Source organism: Macrobrachium nipponense, chromosome 35, assembly GCF_015104395.2.
Source record: "Macrobrachium nipponense isolate FS-2020 chromosome 35, ASM1510439v2, whole genome shotgun sequence".
Lineage (NCBI taxonomy): Eukaryota > Metazoa > Arthropoda > Malacostraca > Decapoda > Palaemonidae > Macrobrachium > Macrobrachium nipponense.
Genome location: NC_061096.1, coordinates 55578790 through 55595641, shown reverse-complemented (window position 1 = coordinate 55595641; position 16852 = coordinate 55578790). Strand labels below are relative to the sequence as shown.

Sequence of the window (16852 nt, the reverse complement as noted above, 5' to 3'; positions counted from 1 at the left end):
TTTACAACCCATTGTGGGGTCTCTTTTACATGAATCATAAATTTTACCAACTTAAATGTTTTTATTTTATTCTATTTTGTAAAATTATAAGCACAGCTCAAACGATATAAAACATAAGAAATAAAATCAGTATCATAATCTTAGCGTATTTGTTAAAAATATCTACATAAAGTTCCAGAAAATGAAGATTCAGTATCTTTTTTTTTTATTTGCACACGTTTCTTGTGATATTCTTGTAATATTGCTTTGCAATATGACAAATTTTTAACCAATTTGTATTTTTCATAAACTAATTTTGCTTCTCTACAGGATCAATCTGTCCACCACCCCAAACCTGTTATTACTACTCCTGAGAAGCTTTCCGTTCATTTAGGGTTATACTCCTGAGAAGCTATCCGTTCATTATGGGTTAAACTGATGACCATAAAATGTTCTAAAAAATAAATAAATAAATAAATAAAAAAGGTCTGATTAAAATATTCACTCTGAATTTATCTGTTTTGTTGAAAGGAGGGGGAAAGGAGGACCACACACCAAGCTTCAGTATTAGCTGCTTCATACATTGTCAAATATCCCCTAACACTATTACTCACCTCAATCTTATCTCTAACTTCCCTGGATTTTACAGCTCTCCTTTTCAATACATCTCCCACATCATCTTATGCTTTTTAAGTTTCTCCCTCTTCCTACATTCCAACACGTCCAAATCATACACTTTGGACCTACCTATCATTTGCCCTTTCTTTCTGAGAATGATCAAAGTATCTCAAAACACCATGATCATGGCATGCTGGAATCAGACCAAACAGAGCTCTAGACCACCCTAAAAACACAATGATCCAACTTTGCAACTATACTGAACCTTAACACTTTTATAAATCTTTACACTCCTCAGCCTTTTAATTATTTCTATCTACAAAATGCAAAATGCACCTCAAGAGCCCTAACTTTTTTTTTTTTTTTTTTTTACTTGCACAAAAAATCCAATTCAATTCTACTTCCAACTTGGCTTTCACAGATAATCAAGTCTCTTCCCAATCTTTTCCATATACACTGCTAACTTGCTTTGCCTTCTCTCTTTTCTCTCATACTACACATGCATTGCATTTATATTCATTCCCAAACACCCTGACAAAACATCTTTCATTCTTCTGCCATCCCCACATACAAATTGCACACTGTTTACAATTCCACTCATAACCTTACTCATTTAAATTTACTTGTTTTCTCTTCTTGCAAATGCTAGTTGCATCAGCAGTCATCCACCCACGGATTGCTAATTTTCTTAGCCCAAACCATTGCAAATAGGATCAATTTCCCTTCTCTGACTTCCTGCAGCACTGTTCCATCCTTAGATATAAAGAATGAGGAAAATCACTATTGCCTTGGTCCTACCTTTACGCCAGTCCATTCACTGACCAGTCTACAAATTCTACCGTACTTCCTCTCCTTTTTTATGACTTAATCAGATTCAATAATTTACTTTCTATGTAAAACATCCTCTAAACCTCAACATTGCCTCTCAATCCATTCTAGCAATTACTTTCTCTAAACCCATAATGTACAGTATGCCACTAATTACAGAAGTTTTACAAACACTTGTTCACGCACCGCCTTCGTTAATTAAACCTAGCACTTTCAAACCAACTATGCTCTTCCCTTATCAATATCATTTCCAATTGATATTGTGTCTTGAAGTTTCCAATTGATTTTGGGTCTTGAAGAAAAAATAATTCTCTAACAAAATAAATAAATTACTATCTACACCACTAATTCAACAGTTAACTTTGCAGTAGATTAAAGGAGTCAAACAATGCTAGGAGATTTGACAACTTTCTGACGAGTGGAACAACTTCTGTGATCCACTCACTGGGGATGCTCTTCAAATCTTCACAAATGTTTAATGGAGAAAAAATAAAGGGACATCTGTCACCTTTACATTTAAATTTCTTACTACCAAACCCGGCTCGGGAGAAAAACCAGACCCCATTTAAATAGACCTAGATCTAACTTTCCCAAAACATAAAAGTTTATGTTCCTATCTCCAATTTTGGAAGCTCTAGGTATTAAAATATATATCCCTTCTCAAATCTATTACCCATTTCCATCTGTCATTTCAGTTCTGCACAAAATCTTGCAATGCTTTCCCCTGGTCCTTGCAATGTCCTTTCAAGTATATTAGTGCCTGTACAATTTGAACCAAAAGGCATATTATTATGCAGCCACTTTCCACAGGAGAAAATCAACAATGAAGTGAGTGTTGCTACCATTATTTTCCTGTTCTCTATCTTATTAGTTCAAAAACTTTCCTTTTTTCAATTAAAAGTTTACTTTTATACGAAAAATAATCCAAACCCAGGACTTATGTCACAAATAAAATTCTTTTAATATGCCATACACACACACACACACATAAGCAGTGCATCTTGATGGGATACTTTAAGAGACAACTGATCAAATATAACACCTAACCAGTATACTGGAAAAAGACAGTCAACAATCACAAAATACCATCTAAAGAATAAGGATAATTTTGTGTGCCGAGTAACCAAACTGATACAACACTGCAACTCGGAAGACTAGCAGAAGGATTTCTCCTTGAATTAAAGAGGTCAAAATTGGAACAAGACAAAATCACAACTAAGTAGTCTGACAGCAAAGGATAAAAAGGGACTGAAAAACCTTCCATACTGACTAGTATTTTGGGTAAGGGTAACACTAGGCAGTACCAAATCTTGATGAAATACTACTTCCTTTTTTACCTCATTTTCCTCTATCACATAATAACCATGCACACTAACACAACCACCACTATATCTACAATGCTATACAGACAAGGAAAAGAATTTAACACTGAAAAAGCATAAAATAGCAAATGTTTCAAGTTTGTTCAAGATGGAAAAACTCAAGCAGTTCATCTGGTAAGCAACAAAAAATGTGAATGACTAATATGCACCCTTGTTGGCATTGCTGAGTCGATCTAATCCAGCCGCATTCAGAATATCCAGGAGGAAAGATCGCTTATCATCCTCGGCTACCCAAACAATCTTCTGTGTAATGTTCTCTGATGTAGACCCAACACGGCCAACAGCTAAGAAAATGTAGTTGTCCAGGAAGTCCTGAAATTGAAAAATTTTTCATGAAAAACAATTCCTACTTAAACACTATACAGGCAGTCCCCAGGTTATGACGGTGTCGGCTTACGACGTTCCGAGGTTACAACGCTTGCCAATAGAAGTTATTTCCATGGTTACGACGCATGTTCCAGGGTTACGACCCTACAACGCTCATCTGGGAGATGAAATATGACACCAATAATGCAAAATAATCAATATTTGAAGGTTTTTTGGATGAAAAATGCCATAAGAATGCAGTTTACATAGTTTTCAATGCACCCAAAGCATTAAAAGTAAGGTTTTCTTAGGACTTTTGACGATGTTCCGGCTTACGACGCGTCTCAAGAACGGAACCCACGTGGTAACCCGGGGACCGCATGTATACTTTTTCTTACATGTTAGGTATTTTATGTTTATCTTAAAATCAAAGCTACCAACCTGTGCTAGTCGCTGAATTTCCTTTGGGAAAGTGGCAGAAAACATAAGGGTCTGACGTCGACCAGTTGGAGGCATGTTATCCTCTTCCACAATACGCCGGATCTGAGGCTCAAAACCCATGTCCAGCATACGGTCAGCCTCATCCAGTACCAAGAACCTGTAAAATGAATTAACCCTTAAGAACCAGGATAAAAAATCAATATGCAGCACCCATGGCCATCAAAATTGAGGTTGACCAATTTATGGGGGGGGGGGAAATCAAAGGAAAGATATACAAATGCAATTGGTGTAAGAACAAAATTTCTAAAAAAATTTTCCCTACCTTTCACAAGAAGCTGTGGGAGCCTCTTTTACAACACAATTCTATATTTTACCAAGTTATACATCTTTTATCTAAAAAATTACTATTTTGTAAAATATTTTTATAATAATAAAATAATGTTTTATTCATACTTACCAAGTAATTACATAGATAAGAATAGAATTCTAAGTACCAGTAGCTAACATTTAAAATTTGCGGTGGAGGTTCTTTTGTTTCGGTGTAGGTCAGTACCCTGCCCAATACCAGGGAATAGGCAAACTCAGCAAAGAAGCTCAATTTCATTTGTCTTATCATTCATTACACTATGCTAACTCTTATTAAAGTTATTAAATTTTCCTCTGTACTGAATTATCATAAGCCAGTATGAATTGAACCTAAAGAATTAGCCGACATTAATAATCATGCCGTATATGTATAAAGTATACTACGAGAATCGGATTGTCTGACATCGGTATAATTGAGCGATGTCAGGCTGCTGATGGCTATATACAATTACAAAATAAAAACGTATCAAATACTTGCCTTTTCCATGAATCTTTTTAAAAAGTTATACATTACTTCACTGCATCCTATAATATTGTATGTATTCTCATATTATTGTATTATAAAATACTAACATAACGCAGTCAATGTTTTGGTTTAGAAATCAGCTGACCAAACAGTTTATTTTGGCTTATTTAACTCAATTCTGAGCAAATTTTCTTGCCTCTAGTTTGCATAAACGAATATCTAGATACTTTACTTACACGAGACAAGGTCATATTTTGTTAACCCTCTTACGCCGAAGCCCTAAAAATCAAAACCTCTCCCGTATGCCAGGGCCGGTTTGGAGTGAGCGCGGAAGCGGAAAAAATAATTTTTTTTAAAAATCACAGTGCGCTTAGTTTTGAAGAATAAGACTTCATTTTTGGCTCCTTTTTTTGTCATTGTCTGAAGTTTAGTATGCAACCATCAGAAATGAAAAATAATATCATCATCATATGTAAATAATGCGATATATGGTAGCGAAAAAAAAATTCATACATAATTGTATTCAAATCACGCTGTGCAAAAAATGGTCAAAGCTAACAAGTTACTTTTTTTTCGTTGTATTGTACACTAAATGGCAATCATTTTGATATATAATACATAGTAAAACAATAAAAGCAACACAGGAAAAATATTATCACAAAATGATGTACGAATTCGTAACGAGCGGACGTAAAAAAAGGTTTTTTCAAAAATTCACCGTAAATCTAAATATTGTTCTAGACACTTCCAATTTGTTTCAAAATGAAGACAAATGATTGAATATTACGATACTGTAAGAGTTTTAGATTAGAATTGCAGATTTCGACCATTTTGGACGAGTTAAAGTTGACCGAATGTCGAAATTTTTATATATATTTATTTTAATGCATTTATTTCGGAGATGGAAAAAGCTACAACCTTCAATTATTTTTTATTGTATTCTTCATGAATTTGCACACATTTTGATATATGAAACTCTATAAAAGGCTAATATGAAAAGGAGCAAATATTAGGATAATGCGATGTACGCATTTTGGCGACTTGCAGCCGCGAATCGGCGTGCGGAGGGAAGTTTAAATATATTTTTCAAAATTCACCATAAATCACAATATTGTTCTAGAGACTTCAAATTTGTTTCAAAATGAAGATAAATGACTGAATATTACTAGGCCGTAAGAGTTTTAGCTTACAATTGCGTTTTTCAACTATTTCGGTAGAGTCAAATTTGATTTATATGCAAATATTTCGAAAAAAGAGAAAAGCTACAACCTTCAATCATTTTTAGTTGTATTCTACATGAAATTGCGCACATTTTCATATATAAAACTTTATGTAACAGCTAATTTTAATTGGTGCAAACATTTCGACAATCGCACAAAAAAAATTCTGATTTTTTCGGAAGAGTTACCACGCAGACGTAAGGAAAAGGTTTTGTTTTTTTCATAAATTCACCATAAATCAAAATATTGTGCTAGAGACTTCCAAGTCGTTGCAAAATGAAGGTAAATGATTGAATATTACTAGAATATAAGAGTTTTAGCTTACAATTGCGTTTTTCGACCATTTCGGTAGTGTCAAAGTTGACCGAAAGTTGAAATTTTTGCACTTAACGTTATTTATATGAAAATGTTTCAAAACTTATAAAAGCTACAACCATGGGTTGTTTTTAGTTGTATTGTGCATGAAATTGTGCACATTTCCATATATAAAACTTTATGTAACTGCAAATTTAAAATGGTGCAAACATTAGGACAATCACACGAAAAAATTTATCGGAAGAGTTACCGCGCGAACGTAAAGAAAAAGTTTTTTCATAAATCCGAGCTTGAAGAAAGATAACGACCACTGTCCAAAAGACGCCTTTCCAATGACTGTCTTTAGCTACCTGGGAAACACCTACAGGTGCAACTGAGGGGTCGACCGCCCGTGGACAGACGCCACCAACCTCCCTTGGGCCTCTGGTATGACTTCTCCCAGGTGCAGGGGAGTATGTCAGGGACCTTCGCCTAAGAGAATCGGCAGGATGGACAGCCAAGTTTTCTTTATATAGAAGCATAAGCACTGACTTCCCTAGCTGAGCCATAGGTAGCTAACAGCACAAACTTACGTTCAAACTATGCATCGAGTCTTGCAATGGCACTGGGATTGGAACCATGGGATCCAGGACAGGATTAGGTGGAAAAGAGGATACACTGGGTTTGGGGGCAAACAGAAATCATAGGCACTTCAGAGGGAGATTCCTGACTAGCTAATGACCTTTCGTACATAGCAGTAGCCTTATACTTCTTATCTTTTTCTAACTTTGAATGAAAAGAAGACAGAACCCTCCATTGTCTTTCATCCCAGCCTATACACTCATTACAAGTTAAATCAATAGTACAAACTTGACCCTTACATCAGTACAAACAGAATGGGAATCATACTTTGCTGGTGTTAAACCATGTATTGTAGCCTTGCTGCAATAACGGACACTCAATTTACTCGAGTCAGACATCGCTAGATAAGAGGTCAAAATAACAGACTGAAAACCCTAAACTGGCCCAAGTACTGTTAATTACGCCTGACTAGCTAATAAATATCGAATGGCTATGACAAAAGTAATGGAAACTCTCGGCAAACAACCCAATCCAAATTCATGGAAAGCTACAGATTACGACCTTCATAGGAAACAGGTAGAAATAAAAAATTTGTTTGCCTATTCCCCAGTAGTGGGCAGGGTACCGACCTCAACCGAAAAAAAAGGAATCGCTAGAGTGATTTTCAAATTTTAGCTACCGGTACTTAGAAATTATTAGCTATGTAATTACTTGATTACCTAAATAAGAATTATAATTTACATAAATTTACAGAGAACAAAGATGCAGTAACTTTTCTTTGGATTATACATGTCTTTTCTAATATTTCTTTGCATTTTTATGTACAAAATTACAATAATAATTGACATACTATTACAAAAGATAAGAACTAAATATACCCCTCAGTATATTTATAAGCAAATTTATAAAAAGTAGTCATATGAGAGAGAGGCCTGAACTCACTCTCTCATTAGCTTCCCAGTTGATTTTAGCCAGTCTAATAGCTGCCATTACTGAATTTATGGGTTATAGAAGTAATGGCCCCTCTTTTCTGCATGATTCCCCAAAACCAATGGCGTGTGATATTGTTGCCATGAGTGACTCCGTCTACCACCCAAAAGCTGTTATTGCTACTCTTGTGAGCATATCCGTCCATTAAGGTTTATTCATATATTTGATAATGTACAAAAGTCACAATATCAACTTACAAAAGAAAGGAAATTAGTACTAAACTTACTTGACATAATCTAGACCAACTTTTCCACGGTCAATCATGTCAGCCAGGCGACCTGGGGTTGCAACAAGCAAGTGGCAACCACGTGATAGATCCCTCATCTGAGCCACAACATCTGCACCACCATATACCACACATGGACGCACTCGTGCCCTGTACAGGAGTAAATGAAATATAGATATCTTCCACTGAAACTTGGACAAGAACACCTTACCACCAAAGTGACAGGTATGTCAATGCAAATTAATGCCGAACACTTCATAAATACCCGAAAGAAACTGAATAGATTAACAAAATGTCATATACTAAGAAAGAAAAATAATGATATGCTGCTGTTTTAAAATCTATAAGCTTCACTTCAACAAGTAAAGAAAGAATGGGTAACATACCTATAAGAGAACTTGCGTGACTCATCGTAAATCTGTGTTGCCAGCTCACGAGTTGGTGCCAAGACGAGGGCAAGGGGATATTGCTTATTGCGGCCACGGGGGTTATTGTTCTTGACCTGCAGAGGGAAAATTCAAGATTCAAAACCAATACTACACAATAAGCTTAATTAAGGCAATGTCATTTTTTGTATTTTCAAAGTGAAAGAATTTATCCAATCTTACATCCATTTTTTTACCAAGAAATTTCTTAGAATAAAAATCACAAACCTGAACTGGACCCTGTTCATAAATCTGATTCAAAATAGGTACAAGAAATGCTGCAGTCTTTCCTGAACCTGTCTGGGCACAAGCCATCAGATCTCTCTTGCTAAGAATAAAAGGAAGAGCATATTTCTGAAAAGACACAAAGGGTATGATAGAAAAAAAATAAATAAAAAAATAACAGGCAGAGCCACCCAAAAGAAAAGATTAGAGAATAAAGCTATTTCCTGAAAAAAAAATCTACCTAACAAACTTATATTAACACCAAAGGCAATAATAATAATAATAAAAAAATCCATATGCAACAAAGTACTTAAAAATTATAGTCATGTCGAGTATATTACTGATCTTTCAAGTGCAAGAATCATCTTAGGTAAAAGATTACCGGCAAGAATGCTGTAGCAGATAGTATATCTCCTACAAAGTTCAAGTAACATGTTACTACAATAATTATGGTAGGTTACTTGTATAATTTTTACTTCATATACTTTAATAATCCATACTTTTAAAAATTTCTTCATATAAATCCATTGGTCCTATGAGAGCTTTCAAATTACTGAATAATAATGAAAAATGAGGGCTTAGAAGCTAAGTACTAACCTGAACTGGAGTTGGCCTCTCATACCGGGCCATACTAATATTCTGTCTGATGATCTCTGTTAGCTTAATATCAGCAAATGAGTTGATTGATGGGGGAATGTCCTCCCCAGTAGCTTCAACTGGGATGTCATCATATTTGTCAAAATTTATGCCACTGTTTGACTGGAAAAACAAAAATTAAATATTTCAAAATAAGCTCACTTTTATATACTAAGTACATGGTATTTCACATATAGTTCTGTATCTAAAAATATATAAATAAATAAAAAAGGCAATGCTAAATTTACAGGAATACAAACCACCATATTAAAAAAAAACACCTACCGTAGAACCACTATTACTGAAAAGTTCTGCCTCAAGAACTTCGTTTCTTGCGAGAGGCTGAGACCAATCATCTTGTTGATTTGAACGCTCTTGCCAACGGCTATTATTTACTCCTCCTCCTCCTGAACGTTCACGTTCATCTTCAATCCATCTGTTATTTCTTGGGGGACCATTAACGCCACCACCTCCCTCTCTCCTAGTTTCATCATAGGGTGCACGGTTTTCACTAAGATATAAAACAAAATATACAGAAGAAAATGCTATATAATACAGTCCACTACACATTTTGTCCTTAATATACTATAGTAATGTATAAATGCTAAACATACATTTTTTCAAGTCTGTGTATGCCTGTATACATGCACACATATACTTCATATTAAGGAAACTATGCATTCTCTCCACACAAGCTTCTTAGGCCCTCTCAGCCTCTTCCTTTCTATTGAGTTCTTGTGGTGACAAAATATTTAGAAAAGTTTTTTTTTTTCCCTAATGACTAATAACCAATGCTGGTTACTATAGCAAGTAACCAAAAAACCTTGGGGTACAATAAAAAGATTTCTGGATTTGGGTAAATACATTGATAAAATCAAGCATAGGCTGGATTTCTGTGTCCATAAAATAAGGCACATTTGACTGAATGAGGCTGTGATGAAAATTGTAATAAGCAAAGAGCCATTATCCTTACGTTCTGTTATCACGTCCTCCTCTCCATCTGTCATCGGGTTCCCTGAAACGGTTTCCATCATTTCCCCTGTAACCCCCGGTGCCGCCACCTCTGTTATCCCTTCGCTGGAAGCTATTGGACTGTATGTCTCCGTTCCTCCTCCCAGCTGAAAATATGTATTACATTTTTTTTAATTATGTTATTTCTCAGAGGTCTATATACAAGGTATCCTAGAGTAAGTCTTAATAATAATAATCCTCAAACATCTTCCTCCAAATATTTTACTACCTCTATAACAAAGCTTAGGAAAAGTAAATTAAAGGTTCAACATCAACAAATATTAGTAAATCATAATTCAAAATGCAGTAGCATTTTTCATAAACTATTAAAACAATGGAAAATTCACTCATTTTACTTAGTATGAATGACACAAAAGGTTAAGGCTGACTATAAGGGGAAATATATTAATACATCATACTGAAATCTCTGGCACCTATAAAATTGGGCTCCAGATAAAATCATATGAAAACTCACTCAGTGAAAGCAGGTCTGTTTACTGACTTGTCGGTACAGCATTGACTCGCCTCTTGAATACACCCCCTCCCCCTTGAAAGATTTTTTATATGCATACTTACGTTAAGCAGTTTGTTACTTAAAGAGGAGAAACGAATTTAAACAAATCATACATCATATGAAGATTATTTGGTGTGATTTGAAAACAAGTGCCCCTAAGCACATATCTCCCCACCACAATCGCAACATTCAACAAAAATACAATGGATTTTCATCGTAGGTAATTCACAGAACTTGTAGTTCATCATCATCTCCAACCTCTGATAGTTTACAATTCATTTACCTCTACATAATAGTCTTTTGGTTCTTTTAAGATATAGCTTAAAGCACTTGCCTATATCAACCATTTCACAAACAAGAAAAAGTCTTCACTCAAAAGCAGACTACAAAACAAAATCTACCAGCATATACATAATATATATATATATATATATATATATATATATATATATATAGTACATGTTTTACATTATATATATATTAAAAGTAAACAAAATCAGAGAGATGGTGAACATGCGTATGACATCTCCTGTTGGAAGAACTTTGAATATACATAATACAACAGACATCTTTCTGAATTTTTCTGGTGCCCATGGGAGCCAAGCTGAAGCAATCAATTACTATTCTCCTACAGATTACGCAAAATACATGTTCAAGCCATCTCTCTCTCCCATTCATCACGGTCTCACCTACAAACATGTAGAACTCCCATAAATTCCATTATGGTATTATCATATCTTACTCTATCCAGCCACAACTACAATTCTTTCTAAAGCTTTATTTTCAAATTAAGGGAATTTTCAAGTTTCATTGCCATAACATATGTCTGTACTACAATACAATAAAATCAGTGTTTATTGCAACTGTTATAGTGTTAAAACAATATAATAAGTCATGACAGAACTACAATACATCAATAAACTTTAGCAAACCCTATTCAGCCACAGACTCAATTGCTACCATAATGACACACATCCCTTACAAATTTCTACAGCCCCTTGACTTTTTTTAATTCTTTAATTGCCCTTGTTACATACTAAACAGTGACTGCCACAACTATGTTGATAATTTATGTTAACAACTTAGGTCTCTCTCATTTCTATTCATCATGTTCAGGAACTCTCCAAAAGTTATTCAACAGGGGACTACACTTTCAAAGTCAATCTCCCCATTTGCACATTTTATTACACAACCCATCTACTTGACCATTCACTCTATACAACTGCATTCCTTAATTCTAAATTTTGTCCCTCCCTAAGCACATGCTCAGATTCACTTTTGTAGTTAATCCCTCTATCATCTGCACTTCTCATATCCATGCTGTACCTCAACTTTTTCCACTACAAATAAGTACTATATGCATTTAATGGCAAAAGTGGGAGTAAAAAATCATTGCGAGGAAATAATTTAAAACTTGAAAGACTACAATGTCTGTCATGACATGCAAAAATATCTCTGCCTAGCTAGATAGGTATTGTTTGTATACCGATTTGCTCACTGAAAATATTGAGTTGGGGGGTGATTATTTTTTCAATCCATATTGTAGTGGGATATTGTGCACCACGTACACATGGTTGACTCATGATCAACTATTTACCCTATACTACATTGTTCCCCCTGTATCGAGGGGGATGGATACCAGACATCCCCCCCCCCCAGCGGATAGCTAGAATCCGCGAACAGTTGAAACCAACATGATGCTTAAAACTGCCTATTTTGTTAGTTAATGCTCAATGAAAAACCGACTAAAAATGTTTATACCTGGTATTTTTAATAGTTTTTCACAAAGTGCATTTTATGATTAAAAGAAAAGGAAATTTTAGGATACTATTAATCATAGAAAAATACTGCAAATATGCGAATTTCCCAGAATAACGGGCAGATCTGTTCGAAAAGAGAAATCCATGAATATACGACGCCGCCGATACGTAAGGTCCACAGTATGTACACTGTATATTAAAACAGAGAGAGAGAGAGAGAGAGAGAGAGAGAGACACTGTATATAACAGAGAGAGAGAGAGAGATAAGAGAGAGAGAGAGAGAGACGAGAGAGAGAGATAGAGAGTGAGAGAGAGACACACTGTATATTAACTAGAGAGATCGAGTAGGAGATAGAAATGGCTGACGAATAGGAGAAGATCGTGACCAGGAGAAGATAGAGAGAGAGTGAAGAGTGCCGCGGAATAGAGAGACGAACAAAGCGAGAGAGCAGAGAGAATGAGATGGGAGGAGAGAGAGAGACGAGAGATGAAGAGAGATGAGGAGAGAGAGATGTATTGTATTTTAATCCCTTTCATTTCATTTCTCTTTTAATTTTTTGTTTTTTCTGCAACATTATCCAACTTGTTCTAACTTCAGTTCATTTCACCTTAGTGAATTTTTCATATATATGTACATATTACAGTGGACTCCCTTATTCGCGTTCTACGGATTTGCAGACTCGCACATTTGTGGATTTCTCATTCCCCAACATTATTTGCAGAAAATTTGCCTATTCGCAGTATTTTGCTATGAGAAATATCCACAAATTCCATTTTTTTTTTTCTTTTAAATCAATTTGCATCATAAAATGCACTTTTTGTGATAAAACTTAAAAATCCAGGTATAAAAATTAGTGGGTTTTTCTTGAGTTTAAACTAACAAAATAGGTTTTAAATAATTTTTATAGGTGTTCCAACTATTCGCGTGGAAGGGGGGGGGGGGGGGGGGGGGGGGGGGGGGTCTGGTATGCATCCCCGCGAATACTAGTTGGAACCCCTGTAAGTCAAATTTGACAATATTCTTTTCATATTCATCTTACAAGTAAAACTACATAATTATTCTCTTCTATCAACCACATAATGATCCAACTGTACTTCCGATCACACATTTTTCATTACCACGTCGCAACTTTTTCTAACTTTGATTATTCTTTATTTTTTCCCCCCTCATTCTCCCTCTCCATAATTACACTAACCTTTTCAGGAATACACAAACCTCCAAACACGACTATCTCAAGAGTAAATTCCCATATAACACTTTCCACTTCCATTCACTCCTAGCAAACCATAATTATCAATTACAATGTCTCTTTTTTGGTTGCTGTTTTTACCTAAGTTGCGTAAGAGTTTATTACTAGCATATGATACAACTATTAGACTTACACTTTTTACCTTTGGTAATCTAAAATATACAACTTACAATTTATATCCTTGGTTTAACTTCTTAAATCTGCATACACCATTCAAGAAACACAGAAGTTTGAAACAAGTTTAAATTTTCAGTTACTGTCTTTAAAAAGCAACATTTTTGAACCCCCTTATTCACGCATTCTGGATTCGCAAACTCATGTATTCGCAGATTTCTCTCTGGAACATATATACCTATTATTTGCAGAAAATCCCCCTCTATTCGCGGTATTTTTCTTAGAGATATTTTCACATTCATTTTTTTAAAGTCAATTTCAGTCCACCGTATATTCAAGTAGCAAGATAAAGACCTGTAAGAACACCCATGAAATTATGGAGAACAGGGCTTGATGAAGACACTATATTCCTGATGGGAATTCAGGTAAAAATTATCCTCCCCCTTCCCCCTATAGAAAAAGTCAATGTACAAACTTTTACGATGGTAAAGATAATAACTCACAAAAAAAAGTAATATATAGTAATTAGAATTCAAAAGTATTCCTAAACTAAATATTTTAACAGAATATGAACCTTATTCCAAAAAACGAATAAAGAAGTTCAATGAATATAGAAAACTTGGAAAAACTCATCTATAATAACAATGACCACAATTACAGAAGTAGTAGTAGCAAAACAAATACTTTTTAAAATAATTTTTATTGCCTATAAACTGTAAAATGGATAATGGAACAAAAATATAGTAATCGATTTAACTGCATTTAAAAACTGAATTTAGTACTTTACAACCAAATTTTTTTGTTTAAACCGAATACGGGGGAACACTGTACATTTTACGTTATTGGAATATTGTTCCCCAAGTTTAGCAATGGTACCAACATTTAATCACAATAAGCAAATATCTCTGGGGCTGCAAATCAACAGCAGCAATATACTCTACTGTGTACTATGGGAAAAAATAAAATTAAAAAGGCATACTGAGAAACAATTTTATCTGGAGCCATTCCATTAGTTTTGTCACAGGACATCCTAAACATAAAGGATTAGTACAGCATACAGTAGGCAAGCTATGAGGCTCACTTGGAAAATTTATTATTACAGTACATAAAACATTTTTTCAACAAACCCATTAACCAAATACTAAACCGATTTATTTCCAAGGATGTACAAATACCCAGTTGCAGTACACAGGTCAACATTACGAGGCCTCTACCATGCATACCAAAATGCTGAGTAAGATGCCCAAATTACTTGCACTAATAGCCTAAATATCAGAACCCAGTGGAAGATAAAAGAGGGCACGTATATGCTGACGTATAAGTTGACTTGGTATGTAAGACGATTCCCCATTTTTCATGTAAAAACTAAGTTTAGAGGTACATTGCTATAACAGAAGACCCTCAATTTATTAACCTCTTCTTTACCAATAAGCTTAACAAAATTATACATTGCATTCGTTACCAAATCTATTTTCTTGGTAATGAAATAAATAAAAAGTAAATGGATCTTACTTGATGTGGCTAATATAATATCATTCCTCTTCATATGTGTACTTGTACTGAAGTATCTACAGAGAAAGAGGACAGCAGAGAAACACAAAAATTAAATTGAAGTTCCTATTTTTCCTAGAGAATGGGTAAAGAACTGTCTGGATCATCTCTCTTTTGACCATCAAATAATGTCAAGAGAGAGAAGCAAGGTTTCTACAAAAGCCTTGACAAGAAGGCTCCGATCAAACGAAAACCAAATTCCAATCTCAACAGACACTTGGATGACTAGGAAGAAGCCAAAAGAGGGAGCTTCTTTGAGCAACTCTGCCATTCTGACCGAAAGCAGGACAAGGCGCATTCTTAAAAATCAGGCACTAAACCAATGAGGAAATGGCTGAATGCTCGTGCCAAGCAGAGAGGTGGAAGCACTTTAACTTAATATGGTAAACCCTGGACACTTGCTTGGATCCCTCGGAGGCCACTGGAAGCATGGATCCCTCGAATCCTACTGGATGCATGGATCCCTCAGATCCCATTGGATGTGTGGATCCTTTGGATCACACTGGATGTATGGATCCATCGGATCCCTCAGATCCCACTAGATGCCTGGATCCTTTTCCTCGGATCCCTCATAACACTTGGATCCACAGGATCCTGTGGACACCAGGATCACACTGATAGCTCAGATCCATTGTATCCCGTTAGGGCTCAGTTCTCACTGGGCACACAGATCCTGCTGGGTGCTTGGCTCTGCTGGCCGCTCAAATCCAATGGGTGCTGGGATCCTGGAAATGCCATCGGCGCCTCTTGTTCATACTTGGATCCATAACTAGGGGGGCAAAGACGTAAGTATCTGGGGGCAAACCACCATGGACAGAAAGTATGTCTCCTCCCAGGCTAACGTTGAGTCTGACCAGTACCAGGTTTGGGAGATCCGATAGGACCAGATAGTTCTTTCCTCACTACATGTCCAGTAAGATGCCTTTCTCATAGTTCTGTCAATACCTGGGACTGGCAACAGGTTCGACTGAGGGGGCAACTACTCTTGTGTGAACCTCCCTAATAGAGGCACCAATAACTGGTTATCGGCGCCATTATCTGAAACTTGGTGCTTTGTCGATCAAATTGTCCAAATGTTATCAGTTATCATTTGAAACTCTGCTGTGTGTTACATACTCGTAACATGTCCAACGCAAATATCAGTTTCGCGACCAATGGAGCGTTTACATTATTACGCTACTTGTAACATGTTTCGAATGTATGTACGTATTAGTTTAACAACGAATGTAATCTCACATTATTGCACTAACCTTAATGGGTGGTAGCACGGTAAACTATGCTAGCTAGTGGTAGTTTACCAATTAGAATGTAAATTCGGAACACCAAAATATGAAAAACTCAAATCAGACCATTAATAACAAAACAATAATATACTGTCCTGAAGGCTGAAAGTTTTGAAGGCTAACCAAAATCGGTGATAATTCTTCACCAAAATCGGTGATAATTCTTCACCAAAATCGGTGATAATTCTCCACCAAAATCCAGTTTCCTACAGGTGCATTTAAGAACACAGCTGGCAATAATAATCGGTGTTACCCGAACGTCGGCAGAAATAGAATGAAGTGGTCTGCTAGTATTTCCTTTGGTGGACGGGACCTGTTGCCTGCACTAAATATGTGAAACATTGCGAGTGAATGCCCACCCCCCACCCCGCACCAAAAAAAAAAA

General features: G+C 35.7%; 1 protein-coding gene across 7 annotated transcripts in view; it reads right to left on the bottom strand.

The window, feature by feature from the left end:
- Positions 1–16852, bottom strand: part of LOC135208794 (ATP-dependent RNA helicase DDX3X-like) — a 73188-nt gene that overhangs the window by 24358 nt on the left and 31978 nt on the right. For all 7 annotated transcript variants that reach the window (XR_010313218.1, XR_010313219.1, XM_064241321.1 and 4 more), the window contains 8 exons: positions 9958–10102; positions 9270–9495; positions 8946–9107; positions 8352–8477; positions 8085–8200; positions 7699–7848; positions 3555–3711; positions 2957–3119 (listed from right to left, as the gene is read on the bottom strand). Coding sequence is in view for 5 of the 7 variants with exons in the window: in XM_064241321.1 (XP_064097391.1) it covers positions 2957–3119; positions 3555–3711; positions 7699–7848; positions 8085–8200; positions 8352–8477; positions 8946–9107; positions 9270–9495; positions 9958–10102 (1245 nt within the window). In the remaining 2 variants the exon portion in view is untranslated. The remainder of the gene's footprint in view (positions 1–2956; positions 3120–3554; positions 3712–7698; positions 7849–8084; positions 8201–8351; positions 8478–8945; positions 9108–9269; positions 9496–9957; positions 10103–16852) is intronic.